The following is a 17,851-nucleotide window of genomic DNA, read 5'->3' as shown; positions in this document are numbered from 1 at the left end:
AGACTTCAGTTCCTAAGGGTTGAAATCATAACTGAGTATTTGCCTTATACAATGAAGAATTGGAGAACTTGTACAAATATGTTTCAAAAACACATTCTGCCTTCAAAGAAGAAAGTAAAAAAGCGCAATTAGAATCATGACCCTTAGCCAGATCTTCTTAGGGAAAGGTATGTCTACACTGCATGGCTATTTTGAGATACTAGAGGTATCCTGAAATAGCTACGTCTACACGAGCCACCCATTTTTTCAAAATAACAGGCGTCCTATTTCACCATCCTGGTAAACTTCATTGCACAAGGGATAAGGGATGGCCTGAAATAGTGAGTTATTTAAAAGTTTGGTACTATGTAGATGTGCCAAATTTCAAAATAGATACAAAATAAGATATTTGAGTTTAGAGTTCTGTGTAGACCACACCCTTATTGTCTATTTGAGTAGTTGTTTAAAAGATATTATCAGTAAGTGAGAAATAGCAAAACTAAACCCATGGGCTACGTCTACACTGGCCCCTTTTCCGGAAGGGGCATGTAAATTTCACTAGTCGTCGTAGGGAAATCCGCGGGGGATTTAAATATCCCCCGTGGCATTTAAATAAAAATGTCCGCCGCTTTTTTCCGGCTTTTAAAAAAGCCGGAAAAGAGCGTCTAGACTGGCCCCGATCCTCCGGAAAAAGTGCCCTTTTCCGGAGGCTCTTAGTAGGAATAAGAGCCTCCGGAAAAGGGCACTTTTTCCGGAGAATCGGGGCCAGTCTAGACGCTCTTTTCCGGCTTTTTTAAAAGCCGGAAAAAAGCGGCGGACATTTTTATTTAAATGCCGCGGGGGATATTTAAATCCCCCGCGGATTTCCCTACGACGACTAGTGAAATTTACATGCCCCTTCCGGAAAAGGGGCCAGTGTAGACGTAGCCATAATGAACGGAGGGTCTTATATCATGAAAATAAAGAGTATCCTCCATTTCCTGAAGGCAAAAATGAGGCAGTCTCTAATCTGGAAGAAAAAAGATTTTAGACCAAAATTTAAGAAAAGCAATATAAGCTCCTCTACTTTTGTCATGTAAAAACCAGAATTAAGCGTTCTCAAAAATAAATTGAATGATCTTTAAGTCTAAAATTTGGCCTCCACATCAAACTTCAGCCCTGTAGAGTAGCTTCAAAATTATTTTTTTCATGAAAAATTCTTAGCACTTGGGCAACTCTGTTCCCATTATTTAAGTGGGTAAAACCGAGAACCCCTTGAGCGTAACTATGGTCCTTTTTCTTTTAAGTCTTTATGGTCACTGGGAGACCAACTCTAGGCAGGAGTATGCCCAGAATGCAGGGGCTTGAGTGGCTGCAGCCTAGGGCCTTAGTCTAAGGGCCTGTGAAAAGATCTGCACTTTTGGCAGCCCAGGGTGTTGAGCTACACTCACTAAAGCCCCTTTCTTAATCTGACCCTGAGTATGGTAATACCACCAGAAGCCAGAATGATGAAACTGTATCTCGAAATACAGTTACATGCTTTCTTATCTGGCATGCATGGGGAATGGATGTTGCTGGTAAAATAAATGTGCCAGTTAATCAAGCTTTTTTGAACGCAAAAATGTTCAAGAAATAAAATAACCAAACTTAATACAACCACTTTTAACACTAGTGTATTACTATATACTCTACAGTTTTAACACTATTACTATATACAGGCAGTCCCTGAGTTACGCGGATCCGACTTATGTCGGATCCGCACTTACGAACGGGGCTTTCTCGCCCCGGAGCTCGCAGGCAGCGGGACTGCCCAGAGCGCAGCGGTCCCGCCACCTCGACCTCCAGGGCGAGAAAAGCTGCTCCGGGTGCCCTTGGTCTGCTGGGGACTGTCTCCAGCAGACCAGGGACACCTGGAGCAAAGCCGGGGAGCCGGAGGGGTCCCGCGCCTCTGAGGCTTTGCTCTGGCAAAGCCTCAGAGGTGCGGGACTCCACCGCCGCTGCGGCTTTGCTCCCGGTGTCCCTGGTCTGCTGGGGACCGTCTCATTCATAGGGGATATAAACAGTAATGTATGTGCTGTATCTTATGTACATTTACACACACACACACACAGAGGAAGCAATAGGTATCTGTGAACTATGAATTCACAAACATTTGAAATCACTAGACCTCTTGGGACATTTTCACTTTTTTCAGTTTCAAACTTTCATTAAATTCATAGATGTGTAATAGCCTTTTACAGTTTGATTAGAAGACTTACCCAGCATTGCTCGGGTCTGGCCTTAAGGGAGGAAGGCAGTGCAGACCCCCCATTGGCACTTCCTGGGCCCAGTCCAGGGCCAGGAGGGGGGCAAACCAAAGGGTGGGAAGGGCAGCCCAGGAAGGGGAGAAAGTGGTGAGGCAATTCTGGGTAGCCCAGCTACATTCTAGGGGAGGCTGTCTGGGGACGTAGAGCTGTGCTGTCTGGCTGCAGTAGTATTCCGGGGCCGGGCTGCGATGGCGAGGTTGGCAGGGAAGGGTTTGGGGGGACACTTCTGGACTGGTGGCTGGAAAGACCCTGTCACCATCTGGTCACTCCCTGGTGCAGCTTCCCCATGGTCACTCTGAAGTACAGCTGTACCCAGCATTCGCTGCCCCCAGGGGTGACTGTACAGTATCACGTCCCTCTGATCGGCCCCTGCCTTTCCATGTCATGGAAAACAGTCTAATCTCAGGCACATCCTGTTTTCCTGGCACAACCAAACCCTAACTGTTTTAAGTTATGATCAGAGGAATCTGCATATCAAATTTGGCGGTACTAGCTCTTACTGTTTTGGAGGAGTTCTTGAACAAATGGGCTCACAGATAGACAGACACCTCTAAAATATATGGAGAGATTTGAACATTTCCATTGCTTTGTGCTTCCTGACTCAAGGCCTTCAGTAGTAATTAAAAGCTGCAGCTGCACTAACCATCATATCTATTATATATTTTGAAGAGTTTGTTTGTGGATTTGTTTGCACAAAATAAAGTCATACTTTGCGATTACCTACAGATACCAAATTTTGCATAAACAGTCCTGCCACTTAAATTACACTGGGATATGCTGCGTGGGAGGTTTAAATAATTATTTTTGGTTTTCATCAGAAAAAAGTAATGACTATTATGATTACAATTCATAAAAATATTTGCTAACAAAATTAAAATTGAGTCACCTATTCCACTGTCATTTTAGTGCAAAGAACATTTTTACTGTTACAAATCACAAAATAATTCAAATTAATTACAGAAAGAGTAATGGAAGTTTTAGGAATTTCTGATTCAAATTTACTATGTATGGTAATTATTCAATAAAATGAATAATGTTTGAAGTTGAAATCTTACAAATTTAAAACAGATTTTTTAATTCCCTTTTTCAAGCACATTAATAAAAAAAATCTATGACATATATTTAATTTCTTGAACTTTACTACAGAAAATGACTTTGCCTGGTCAATGATGGGCTTCACTTGCTAGTACTTTATAATCGACATTTTGCTCCAATTCAGGCATGTCCACTTCTTTCGTTAGTGCTTTATTGCTCCATGGGCATTCAGTTTCTAACTTTCGTTTAAAATGATTAAACACACACACACATTATCTCTTTGTTGTTGTAAGTTAAAGCATTTGAAAGCTGTATCTGCACCTAAAAAATACTCTCCTGAGTAAGGTTTTGCAAGGTTTGGCTCTTTTGAAACTACAGGAAGCAAATTCTGTCCTGAGATGAGATGCAAGTCTTTTTGGTGCAGTGAAAGTGGCCTGTATTTTATGCTATCATCAGCTCTGATTATGGTTGTGATAGTACTCCTCTGTGTTGCAAATCTTTCTGACATCACAACAATTCAGTGTTCTTATATTGTCTATAGGTTTGTTCCTGCTTCCATTGATATCAATAGGACAACTTGCATGATGTCAGATGGTGCAAGATAAGGCCTTTAGAATTCTATGCCTAGCTGTAGTGAACTTGAGGGACCTGATTCCACTCTGGGGTAAATCATGAGAAACTCAGTTAAACCAAAGGGACATGCGCAGTTGTAAAACCTGTCTGAGAGGAGAACCCAGGCACTAATTCCTGATTCCTCTCCCATTTACACCAATGTAAATGAGGAGTAGCTCCACTGATGTCAAGATTGAAATCTCACACTACTTTTATGTAAGAGCGATATGAGAGAGAGGGTGAAATAAGGCCTTGTTACCAAACTGTAATAAGTGTCAACATCATTGCTAAATGATAAACTTAAAATACCAGGAACCAGTGGTAGAACAAAATCAGAATCATGTATCTAACTGCTTTGGGAGTCCAGATATAATGAGACTCAGACTAAAAGGAGGAGTGGTACAGCTTCTGGAAGACAAAAACTATCCAGCAGATTTTTCAAAACCAAAACAATGTCCTCTTTTTGTCCAGAAGCGTACATAAGATAAAGACATGTCATTAAATATGAAATCAGCTCTTCCCCATAACAAACCAGCCCAACTCTGCTGGCCTTTATTAAAGGTACTGTCACATTTACATGTGGGATATTTTTACAAAAGAGTGAAACGGGGAGCTGATCTCCCAGTTAGAATTTTTTTGTTTAAAAAAAACACCCTCAAAACCTCTGTCATAATTGATCTGGTTAGAAACTTGCAAATAAATTCGAAGGAAGCCATTCCAAAGGAAAGCAAAAGAGAGGGAGAGCTGAATGTATCTGTTGGTCAAAAGACAAAAACACAGTCCAGAGTGGCTTATTAGGAGGATAGGGACTGAGAGGAGGAGTTAAAATTATGAGGACAAAGTATTCTTGGTAAGCCTGCAATTCCTTTTGGGGGTGCTGTTGGCATTGATAAACCACACAACCTCATTCACGCGGGTACATTTATTCCTAGCTTAATTCCTCTAACATCAAAAGATAAATTTGGCCTGTGGTGTTCAGGATGTCATCTGAAGCTCCTGATGGACTCATGGCCTAGCAATATACAGTTGTGTGTACATAATTCTCTATGTAAAATTCATGTGTTATATTCTGTAAAAGAAATGAAAGATAGCTCTTAATTCCAAAGCTTATAAATATGTCAATTTATAACTCTTTAATAAATTACAAGAACTTATTAAAGTTTGTGATGTCACCAGACACACATGCTGTGCTGTACTTATAATTAAGTATTGTACCTTGCAGGTTTCTTTTAGATTTCTTTTTAACAGAATAGAGAGCCCATTTAAATCAAAACCACATTTGTTCTTTGTACTGACATCTTCCTTGCTTCCTCTCTTCCATATTCTCCTTTAATCTTTTTTTGTACCAAGTTTTTTCTTCTACTTGAGAACAAATCAGTCTATCTTAAAAAGAACAGTTACTGCAGCAGCTTTTTAAATCAGAAGTGGTATTGAAGTAAAAGTCAAATATCCAAACTTGGGCAAAGCTCAAACTTGACACAAATCCTAACTGTGTGGTTGTCTGCCTGCCACCCACATCACTAATAGTAGTGCTGTTTAAAAAATAGGAAATTATACAATTAAAAACTTGATGATTGTTTCTCCTTTGAGCTGTGCTTTTCAGTTAGCATGCATATCTGTTTTTAATAGTGCTTCAGTCTTTGTTCAGAAAAACTAAACACAAGGCAGGCTTACCCTTTTAAATTAATTAAGATTTCAAAGTAATAACCCGATTTAAAGTGCTATTTAACATCACTAACAGAAGGCAGGAAAAATTGTAAGCACATTCTCCATAAATTACAATTTAGTAATCTGATGTCACATACATGGAGCCAATTTCTGATCTCAGATCATTTATTAATTAGCTTGTACTAGTTTGTGGTCAGTTTTAGTATATATTGGTCTAGTGACAAGTGATTTTTGGCTCCCTCAATTTTTGAGTGTTAAAATCAAGACACCTTACAGAGTGGGTGCTTAGAACCTCCTGAAAATAATCATTTGGTAAGGATGCTCAAACTGGGTGTTCAAAATCATTGGTCTCTTTTGAAAACATAGGCCATTATATTTGGTTTGCATTTAATTTTTCAAAGAAGAGAGAAGACGTAATAATAGCTATTAATGTGACTATGAGGTATACCATTTATAATTCTTAACTAAGCTACATAACTGGGGCCAAGAAATACAGATAATTCTCTCTTACCAATATTCTGGTGTGTCAGACCCTTCTTAAGTTATATCACACATCATGTAGTGGTATATCTTTTAAAAATAGTTAACTAAAAGCATGAGGTGACACCTCAGAATTGAACTTTGCTTTTAGCTACAAGAGATCCAAAACAGTAAGTATATTAAATAAAAAACTTGAAAGAAATTTTATAATTAATTTTATGTCATTAAACATTTTCCTAACTTAAATTTTGACAAATCTAATTATTAATTGAATATTTTAAAAAAAATCATTTAATTTTTGTGGTGGGTAGTTATATCAACATTTTTTGTTTTAAAATTTCATCAAAAATTGGCAAATTTAAAAGAAATAAACATAGTTTTACAAAATATTTTGATTTAGTTGAAATGTATTTTGATATTTTTTCCCTCCCAGTTGAAAATTTTCAACCAGTTCTATTACTAACTTGCACTTAGAAGAGGGTTACCACCACTTCTTGTGTTGCAATTGTATTTTATAAGGAGGACCAGGGATATACATTAACAACATAAAAATTAGCAGGGGTTCTGCTGCATTGAAATGCACGTATTCTGGGCCTGCTCCTGTCCACAGGAATGATTTGTTTCTGACACTGATTTCAAAGGAAAGAGACTCCAATACTTAATGTGAGGAGTGACAGAGAACTCTAAATTTAGGGTTGCCAGATACTTTCACAAAAAATACCGAACATGATGGGGGAAAAAAGTTGTTGAGCAAAAAAACCAAAAAAACAAAACACAACGGGAGACCAAAATTGTTGATCAAAACCAAAACAAAAAAACGCAACAAAAAAAGGAGTCACTATGCCTTTAAATCTGCCTACCCCCTGCCTCCGCCAGATGCAGCAGGGGAAGAATGTCGGAAGTGGCCTTCCCTCCGAGAAAAACAGATAAAAAACTATGTTAGTTTCCTAGTGCAAACTAATGGTTCTTATCAGCCTCTTTTAACTATTTAGTCTTTGAAGTGCTAATAGACTATTTGTTGTTGTTTAAGTTTTTTCTGTTACAGATTGGTTCCACTATCCCTTTGAAACTATCTACTCAATGTTCTCTTCCCTCCCCCTCCAATATTCCCCCCCCCCCCCTTATTTATTCTTGGTTCTGCACTTCCAACACTCTGGTCATCTGAAGAAGTGGGCTGTGCCCACGAAAGCTCATGATAACAGCTATATGTTTTGTTAGTCTTTAAAGTGCTACCAGACTATTTGTTGTTTTTTAAGTCATTCAGTTTTATGACCCCTTACTTTAAAATATGGAGTGATGCATCCAGTATTAAATAAGTTGTTGCATTAACATAGTCTTCTGAAGATGTTGAATAAATGAAACAAATTAAAAATAAACTATTTCCATTAGCCATTGAGCTGATCTTTAAACAAATGCATTTGAAGTAGCTCCTGTGCCTTTATTCATACATATGTACACAGATTTTGTGCAATGAAAGAGGTGTCTTTTTCAATAAAAGGGTCTTATTTTTTACTTTCATCTTTAGCTAGAAACAAAAATCGGACAAATACACGCAGAGAATATTAGCAGCGTTTCAAGTCACATTTTATGAAAGCAGACTAGATTTTATACAAATAAAACTGGTGTACATTTCAATGAATGTTTTTACTCTTGGCATGAATTAACTGTTCCTAACAAAAATTAAGACAATGGTTTCATATATTTTATTAGCTTAAAGGACAAAGAAAAACACTACCTAACCAGAACTTCAGGCATGCATGTACATAAATATATTAAATTAAAAGTAATTATACATTTAAACATCCTTTTGTCTAAAAAATTTAAATCCACAGATTAACAATAAATCCAGCTCTATGCATTTACCACTTCAACAAGACAAAACTGCTCCATTTTTAAGATATTACACATATATTTGTTAGAATTTATATGTATTATACATATATTATATATTACATAATAGTGTGTACATACATGGTCTTTAATAATATAATGCTTTGCACTTACATAGCACTTTCCATCTAAAGTGCTCAAAGCGGTTTACAAAAGTTGGCATGATCACCAATTTGCTGATCAGAAATTGAGGCACAGAGAGGCGAAATCACTTACTTAAGATCGCACATAGAGTCAGTGGCAGAATTAGGAAGGAAACCTGGTCTACTGACTCAAATTCCCTCTAAATATTCTGCCTGGCTAAAGAAATTACACATAGCACATCATGGTTTTTAACCACATACTTAGACATATAAACCAATGGATTATGGCCCCGATCCAAGAAAACACTTACATACCCGCATAACCTTAAGCACATGACTTCAGTTGGACACTCATGTACTTAATGTTACTCGAGAGCTCAAGTGCTTTTTGCTGGATAGGTGTTGCCTGAAGGTATTAAGTAATGTAATACAAAAAAAATGCTTAAAAATATGGTTTAGAGAAATTTTTGTAAGATATTTCCCCGCATGTGAAATGCATTTCACTATTTGATAGTTATTGTCATAAAATAACATTACACTGCATGGTCAGAGAAATGCCATTGTAATAATGTACTCAAATGACAGATTTTGCTAATTTCCCTTTACTTTTTTGGCAGTGGCTACTATTAGAATTGTTACAAATATACTTTTTGACTAATTAAACACAGTATGATATTGCTGAAATTATACAGGGAATACTGGAAAAATCATGATAATACAACTGTTGGAAATGGAAATTGAGGCTCTATTCCTGCATGATCATCCATGTGGGCATAAGATGCTGACTGAACAATTCACAAGGTAGAATTGTTGTCTCCCGATATCGTGACTATTGCAAATGCATCCGCTCAGTTTCCACCTCTTATTTCTGTTTATCTTGGGTTGAATGGAGTCCAGCTTGGACTCTATTTTTCACTGTGTTACTTTTTATGGTGACTCCTAGAAATGTCTGCACTAAGTAGACTTATATGTCACAGTAATGGATCCCCTTCTAATGAAAAGTACTTCATGTTACTTCATGTAACACACATCTTCAATAAAAAAGAAATTAAAAAACCAGTCCTCAAGAGGTAAGTCAAACATGGCTACTACACTCATGTGCATGCAGGCATGCACTCTAACATTTCCAACTGCCCTGGGGACTTTTGAAAGTTTAAAATGTTGCTATAACAGGTATTGTTTCAGTTTTATTTTCAACACAAAACTAAGCCAACAGGCAGATATCCTAGATTGTGTCAAAGAGCCTTAAATATTTCATGCACTGGATAGCATTTGTCACTGTTTGCTCGCAGCATTTAAAACAAATCTCATGCAAGGTCTTACCATTTTGTTGGTTTGAATGCATTTCTTGTGATAATTTCCAATATTTTGTTTATAAAATCCAGTATATGTACAGTGAATATTGTAGTACGTGTATGTTCAGTACAGAGTTTTCTACTGGTATACATGGTTTGAAATGATCACCAGAAATGTATCTAGCTCAATCAGAGCAATAAAATCTATCCATTGCTCCTTCCAAATCCAACCCTGCAGTCCTGTAAAGAAAACTTCTACTGAAGTCAGTGGGAATTTTGTTTGAGTAAGAACACCAGGTTTGGTCCCTCTAGATATACAGCCCATACTAGTAATTATTAATATCTTAAACATGGGCTGGAGATGGATGAGTGATCAATCTCTTTCCTGTTTAGTGAAATCTTGCTTCATATCTAGGACAATGCATATTGGGCATATGTCTCCACTTATGTGTGTATATTGTACTGTAGAGTGGTAATGCTGTTCTTTTCCAAGACAACACACCAATAATATTGCCTTGTAAGTCAGCATCTCTTTTGTAAGCCCATATGATGTTATTTACAGGACTCTGATTTCTTGGAAAATCTTACTGTGAATATTTAGCATATCAAATTCTATCACTACGTACGTGAATACAACATCCATTGAAGTTAATGGATATACATATCTACAGGCATAATTTTGCCCTGTATATTGTGTGTGTGGGAAATCCTGATTCTGCAAACACTCATGCATGTGCTTAATATTATTACTGAGAGTAGTTTTGTTGAGTCCAGTGGAACTGTTCATGGTAGTAAAATTAACTATTGGTGTGTTTGCAAAGTTGGGGGCTTAGATTGAATTGAAATGGCATAGCATTGTTAAGGCATATATGAATGTGTGCAAATCTCTAGTGAATTGTTAAGTTCAATACAAGTTTTGCCATTGATTTCAGTGGATCTAGTCTTCATCCTATATGTCCAATAGGGGTTCACTTTAGTATTTTGTTATAGTTAGCTCATAAAATGGGACAATTGGCATTTTTTCAGTTACCCTCTTTCTTAGATGTGTATTCAAAAACCTGGTAACCAGTGTGTGAAAGGGGAATAAATTGCTGTGGGCCAATTGCTACACATTTTTAAACAAAAAAAAAAAAAAAAGATAATTCGGCAACCAAATAAAATCCTCACATGACTGATGGCAATACCTGTGACAACACACAAACACTCTGTACCTAAAAACAAGCCTAGGCTATATCTATACTACAAGATTTGCCAGAAGAGGCTATGCAAATGCAGCGCGGATTAGCATTTTCTCACGCTTCATTTGCGCGCTCTTTTCTGATCCGTTTTTGCAAAAAACAAGCAATGTGGACATTTCCTTTTTGTGCAAAAAAACCCCCTTTTTGTACAAGATCCATACCAATCTTGCACAAAAAGGTTTTTTTGTGCAAAAAGGAAACGTCCACACTGCTTGTTTTTGCACAAAAACCCCTATCACAAAAACGGATTGGGAGAGAGTATGCAAATGAAGCGTGAGAAAATGCTAATCCGCGCTTCATGTACATTCCCTCTTCCGGCAAAACTTGTAGTGTAGACATAGCCCTAGATCTGCTGCACTAGCTCTGGTAAAACTCCCATCCAGACTAATGACTACAGGAACAGGCTTGCAGGGATAATGTATTCAATGATGTTTCCAGTGAAGTTCTTGTGCTGGGTAAATGGTATCTTCTAAGGACTTAATTCTAAAACTATCAATGGGAGTCTTTCAGTTCACTAGAATGGACTTTAGATCATGACCACAGAGAAAGGCTAAAATAATCAAGGGCTAAGTATTCAAGTGCTCTCCACTTTTGTTTTCACATCTATGTACTCTGAACAGTAGTTAGTCAAAGTATTTTGAATGAAAAGTGTATTCATTAAAATAGTACCCCCTTGAAAATTATGAAAATTTTGTCAAAAGCTTTTTCAACATTTTTTTCAAAACCTATTATTGAAATGTTTATCAAAGAGGTTTTATAAATGAAAGATAGGATTTTGGTAAAATGGTTACTGAGAACCTAGTTTTGGGTAAATGAAGAAAATTGGTAACCAGTTTGGAAATGTTTCGGATAATACATTTATTAAAATCCCCAAATGGGTCAGTTTTGAAGCCTATCATTTGGAAACAACTTTGAAAATTTCAAAAATGTGTCATGATTTTTCTCTAATCTTGACCAGTTTTTCTAACAAGAGATTGCATTTTTTTACTAATGCAGTAGACTGTTAACTTGGTAGGTAACATTAAGGATGCTTTTAAAATATCTAACTTTTTAAATACTTGTATAATCAGTGAAAATTTAGCTGGTTAATATATATATTTTTAGGGAGATTTCGCCCTTAGGACTCATCCCTGCAACAATTTATGCATGTTTAAACATATGAATAGTCTTCTTAAATTCAATGGTACTGCTAACATATAAATTTATTCCTATGCTTAAATCAGGTCTTGGCTCTGGGCCCCCTTGAGGGTGCAGGACCTCAACCCAAAGAGGCATAACTAGGGGCAGCCAATCCTGCCTGGTCTGCAATATGCCTCCCCCAACCAGCCTTTAGCCTGTGGGGCTCTGGCAGCAATTTAAAAGGGGCAACTGTTCCCTTTGTTCCCCTGTCGGTGGCCATGGCTTAAGTATTTGCAGGACTGGGACCTCAGGTACACTGTGTGTGAGTAGCTTCATCCTTGATTGCAATCCCATGGTAGGGAAAGAGACATCTGAGGTGAGCAATATTCCTTCATTTAGGGGATCCCCTTCTGTTTCTCATTTGAGGGTTCTGATGACTGAACTGGAAAAAAATCCCCTTCAAAGCTGATGCCTGTGTTGTTTTTTAAGTGCCTGGCAGTTCAACTGCGTAATAAATAACTGTTTTTTCTGCCTACCTCAAGCAAGTCACCTTGTTGACACAACTGAGCATCAGGATCTAAGCGTGAGGAACTTGAGACTGCTACTTCTGAACCACATAGTGAATGACCAATGCCAACTAAGCTACAGTATTAGAAGTGTGTGTGTGTGGGGGGGGGGGGGAGCCCAAAGTAGCTGACCAAAAAATAACAAAAGCAGAAAAATCAAAAGTATCATTTTTAAAAATACCAGTATTTTGTTTAAATATTGCATATAATATGCATATAACATAGAGAGATCACTTTGGTGAGGCATCTGACTGCAATGGATTATAAAATAGTGAGCCAAAACAGCATGGGAATACTCTGAGGAAAGAGCTACCAAGCCAAAATTAATGAAAGTGAGTGGGAGAAGAAAAAGATGCTGAAGTTATCATGGCTGCCAGTACAGAATAGTTCTCCCTGATATTGATAGTTAGATAATTTGGATGCCTGGAGCACAGTAACCTCTGAGGATTTTTATACACCAGGAGCCAACATCTGCTCTTTGGTGAGCACATATGGGTCCCTTGAAATCAATGGAAGATGTTTTGTGCTAATCTGAGGGAAGATTTTGAGCTAATATTTGCAGTTGCACAAGTCAGTTTAATATTTTTTGTGATTAAAAAGCACAACAATGATTTTATGGCAAATTCTTAACATAACAAGTCTTTGCATCCCAAATATTCATACTGTCATATGTGGAGTAGAGAAAATGGCTCAGCGGCTATGCAAATATTAGCCCTTTACTGGTGTATGCTATTTTTTTCAGGAAGAGGGAGAGGAAAGTTAGTTCCCCAGTACAACGTGATAAAATGAGAAATATAAGTGGATTAAATCCAGCTGGAGGCTAAAGTAGATTTACGTGGCTTGATATAATTATTGCACATTTTTCTCTTGGAGGGGAAAGATGCTGAAAGAATGCCTGAAATGCATATTATGTTGGAAACAAAGGCATGGCATGTGTTTCCTAATGACCGTATTAAAATAAAAGACAGGAAAAAGAAGAGAGAAACTCAAGCACATGCACAAAATCCTATTTGGTCTCCTTCTCTGTTTGCCCCATTTAGCCAGTTTCATTTAAATGCACTGTTTTTTATGCTGGAAAACTTCTACTACACAGTGACCTAACTAGCAGTGAGTGCTACAAAAATAATTTAATTTTTGCATGTCAGTTCTCCATTCTCTGCAGTCAGACTTCTTTAACATTTTTTACCGTTAGGTTGACCTCAGTTTACTCACATTTTTCAATGTTTACTGTAATTTATATGAAAAAGATGCAGTTCAAATGTCTAATGAGAACATCTTTTCCCATGGACATCCTCATGTTATATTCTACACCCTTAGGGGTTAATGGAGGGTGGTCTGCTTCCACAGGATGGTAAAGATGTTTAATAATTCAATGAAAAGCAAATTCCTCTCTCTTTCCCCCTTATCTTCAATCTTTTAGACCTGTTCTTTGTAATTAGATCTGCAAGTTTTCTGGAATGTGGCAGATGGATTTTATTTTATAAATTGATGTATACATTTCAAATTTTAGGATGGAATCCTGCCCCACTGATGTCAACAGATATTTTGCCATAGATTTTGATGAGGCCAGGATTTTAGCCCCCTATCTTTTTGGAGTGCGGATATCTGTTTTCACCAGTAACAGCGATGAGGGGCCATCCAAAAACTAGATTTTTTTTGTTATTATAAGCTAACATCAGTGACTCTGGATAACTTCTTACTAGAAGAATTTAGTCTTTCATGAAAGTAGATAACAGAACCTTAGGGCTTGGTTCTTTTCAAAGAACTTGGAAGTGACTCGGGAAAAGGTCCATCATTCCTTTTCAGTTAGGTGCTGAAAATATTCAAGAGTCACAACTGGTATGAAGTTACAGCTTGGAATTACTTTTGTTAAAGGAAGTGTGTGTGTGTGGGGGGGGGAGGGGAGTGCTAGTTTGGTTGGATATTTAAATGTTGTGAATACTGCAGTAACTTTATTCTTGTTTTGCTGACTCTATGAACAGTATAATGTATAATAAAACTGCACTATCTGACAGATTTAGACAGCTGGCTCTTTCACAGGAAGCTTACATTTTGTTAATGTCACCCACGTTGAATAAGGGAAGATTAGTTGTTAAGGTCAATTTACAAAAATGGTTGTCAGGACATTTTTTTTAATTGTAAAACTTTTTGTGATGGAATTCAAAAAAAAGACTATAGGCAGAAAGCAGTGGAGACAAAGAGCTGCTATTAACCTGCAGATGCAGGCTAATGCAGGGTTCATTGCAAGATTTGTCACACTGCTTAGCCAATGAAGTGTTAGTGTGACTAGAAGGGACCACCCTTTTCTGGGGTAAGAGGGCAATTTGGTCTCCATGCTCATTTAATCCTGAGACTTCTTTGAATAGACTGTCACTTGAATCTACATTGTGCAAAATTATGCATGCACTTTTTAATGCAGACTATTGTTCACTAAGCACTCAACCAAGATTTCTCAACCAATTTCCATTTGGCATGAGGTCAGCTGAAACTCAAGTAATCATACATGGAAGGCAAGTGTAGCTTTCAGTTCACTTTAGCTAGTTTCTTAACAGATCAGGACAAATATCATGCATTTTTTACTTACAAATGTCAGATGTATTTTAAAAAAGAGACTGAAAACATCCATTAATGTTACAAGTCATGGTCCTACAGAGGTCATTTTCTTATCGGTGTGAAATCTCGATGGAATAGGTTGGACTGCATTGCTTAAACCCCTAACCACTATTGATACAGACACAGCAGTGTATAGAACTCTGATGGGAACATTGTGGTTGTTCTCTTACTTTTGTAGGTAAGTTTTTCTGAAAGGCAGTATTGCAAAGGAAACCTTATACGTGACATATATGAACACAGAGATCAGACCACACATCACGGAGAATCAGAGGCCAAGGGCAGGTTGGGGGTGGTCTCCCCAGTCTGAAAGTGTCTATAGATAAACTATTAACTAATGCTTTAAAAAACCTGAATACAGCATGTGCACCAAATTTATTGATACATTTACAAAATTCATTTTTTGCTAATTCTTCAAGGAACATTTACATTTAAAACCATATTTGACAACAATCGTCAAATAACGTTTTGTACAAGTTATGTAGCCAAGATTTGCTAAAGTGAGTGCTTGTCCAATGAAATTCCATTCAGTTTGAAATCGGTAACAGTCTAATCATGCATAATCTGGGCAGTCCTGTTATACTGAAAAGCATTTTTTATAATCATTTTTATAGTATGCTGGAATTCTATAAAGATTGGTTGGTGGTTTTTCATCCGTCGTAAATGAATATATGTTGACACAAGGATACATTTCTAGATTACATCCACAACACATTTAAGAGTGTTTGCTCTCTCATTCCCCGTCATTCCAATTAAGTTGGTGAAAAATGTAACTTTAGTATTTTACAGGACATGGTAAAGCTGTTTCATCTAGGTGACGTCTATATTATAAAAATAAAATAAAATAATATAAATATGTAACATGAACCCGGTGCCCAATGTTAAATAAAATATATGATAAAAAGCAGACCTTCTAGGATGATTGGTTTTGAAATACGCTGATATAATTAAATTATTAAACACTTGAAACATTCTTGATATTAAGCTGCGATAACCAGATTTCTGCATCTATGCCAGATAAAGTAGTAAGTGCATAACATTCTGTAATAGAAATACATTGATGAAGGTGAAGGTTACAATCTTACAATGAATTGCCTATTTAGGAATGCATTAAGGAGTTTGGAAATATTATCTCATAGCATAGTTCATTTCACCTTAAAAACTGTTATAACTAAATTTAATTAAATCCATCAGTTTATACAGTAATGTTTCAAAACTCCTCTCTTTATTATAATCAGATAGTTACAGACATAAAATTGCTAGGATGTCAAAGAATTCATTATGACATCATAAGAGTTCTTTGATGAAAATGTGGTTTAAAGTGGAATCACTGTGTAAACTACTTCATGCGAAGAAACATATTTTAAAAATTCCACTAATTATGCAACCACACTTATGATGGGATTTTGTATGTGTTGTACATCTATACATTTGTGCTGATGTGTGTGTGTGTGTGTGTGTGTATATATATATATATACACACACACACATGCAAAAATTATCTGCACATGTCTGGACATTATAGTTAAATTAATAAAAGTGAAATGAATCACCGGTGTTTATAGCAGAATAACAGTCTTTTTAACATGATAGGATTCAAAATAAATGCCCGTTGAAAGTGTAGTATTCAGATAGTCCCAGAAGCTATACAATATAGCTGGTTAGATCCAGCAAATAGGATGTCATGTCTATGATCTGATCAAGAATACCTGCCCTTGTCACTCTTCGGATATTTCTATCCACTTGTTCACACTGGAGGCCAAGATATCCTTTTTTACACAAGCACTTATTGGGTCTTACACAGACACCTCCATGTCGACATACTGGATCACATTTTGCTGTGGGGGAAAAATAATCTAATTCATATTGAAAATAATACTAAGAAAAATCAAAGGCATGCACATGACATAAGAGATACCTTGCACCAATGACTGTAATGGTAGAGTTAAAAAAAATTAAAGTAGTTAATATCTCCAAAGATCAAATATGAGCTAAAAAAAAATTGCAGCATGGATACCTCAAATTGTGAAGCAAATAAATACTGTTTTCATACTTCTATGAGGACCTCACAAGTAATTGATTGTGAAAATAGTTATTTGACTTATGGGGAAAATGTCAAAAGTGCTTAATTTACGTAGGCGCCTCAGTCTTATTTTCAAATAAGGCACTTAGAGAGCGAGGGTTTGGATTTATAATGGTACTTAGATAGTATTCTGCCTGGCTTAGGTACCTAAATCACATTTTCAAAAGCGACTTAGGTCCTTTGATGACTAATGACTAACTGACACAGGTGCCTCAATTTCACTGACAGTCAATGGGACTTAGGGCTTTTAGAGTCTTTCAGTGAGATTCAGGCACCTGTGTCCATTGGGCGGAGCAAAGCAACACCAAAGTACCTTTAAAAATTTGGCCCAAAGTAACTTTTGAAGTCATTTAGGCTCCCATTTAAAAAACTCTTGTGGTATGCCTCATAGCAGTGTTTCTCAACCAGTGGTACGAGTATCCTCAAGGCTACTTGAGAGAAGTCTTGGGGGGGGGGGGGGGTACATCAATACAACTGAAATGTAGAGAAAACTGAATTTTTGTTTTAAGCTTTACAGTGCTTTATTATTTTTGTACTTTTTATACCCAAAAATTTCATCGCCTGCTCAGACTATGATTAAGTTGTTTAAACAAATGTGTTGCAATGGTAGAAAACAATTTTGTGTGTCTGAAAACTGTAGGTACTGGGGGTACTATAATTTTTTTTTTAAACGGGGTACTTATTTTTTTTTTTTAAAAGAGGTACTTTATAAAAAATGATTGAGAAACACGGCCTCATAGCAACACCTAACTGATTTAGCAGCTTAAATCTGTTTCTTAAGGGTTGGTTAGTCATTTAGCATCTTAACTCCAATTGACATTCAATGCTAAATATCTTTAAAAAGTTGGGCTTTAGGCACTTTGTGTCTCTTTAAAAGATATCTGGAAATTTACCAGTGCAATTCTTTA

General features: G+C 36.8%; 1 protein-coding gene and 1 long non-coding RNA gene across 3 annotated transcripts in view; one reads left to right on the top strand and one right to left on the bottom strand.

Annotated features, from left to right (window-relative positions):
• The window catches only part of LOC149524552 (uncharacterized), a 157,801-nt gene that overhangs the window by 12,894 nt on the left and 127,056 nt on the right, over positions 1-17,851 (top strand). The window lies entirely within an intron of this gene.
• HHIP (hedgehog interacting protein) overlaps positions 9,848-17,851 on the bottom strand; it is a 110,126-nt gene continuing 102,122 nt past the window's right edge. The window contains exons 13-14 of one of the 2 annotated variants that reach the window (XM_014577905.4): positions 16,570-16,698; positions 9,848-15,681 (exon numbers count right to left, since the gene is read on the bottom strand). In XM_014577905.4, the coding sequence (XP_014433391.1) occupies positions 15,671-15,681; positions 16,570-16,698 (140 nt within the window). In that variant the 3' untranslated portion in view covers positions 9,848-15,670. Of the gene's footprint in view, positions 16,699-17,851 lie in introns of both variants that reach the window. The other variant, XM_006131776.5, reaches the window with a different exon arrangement.

This window comes from Pelodiscus sinensis, chromosome 4 (genome assembly GCF_052426305.1).
Source record: "Pelodiscus sinensis isolate ZL-2025 chromosome 4, ASM5242630v1, whole genome shotgun sequence".
Lineage (NCBI taxonomy): Eukaryota > Metazoa > Chordata > Testudines > Trionychidae > Pelodiscus > Pelodiscus sinensis.
Note: the sequence above shows the minus strand (reverse complement) of the source record. Positions and strands in the feature narration are given on the sequence as shown.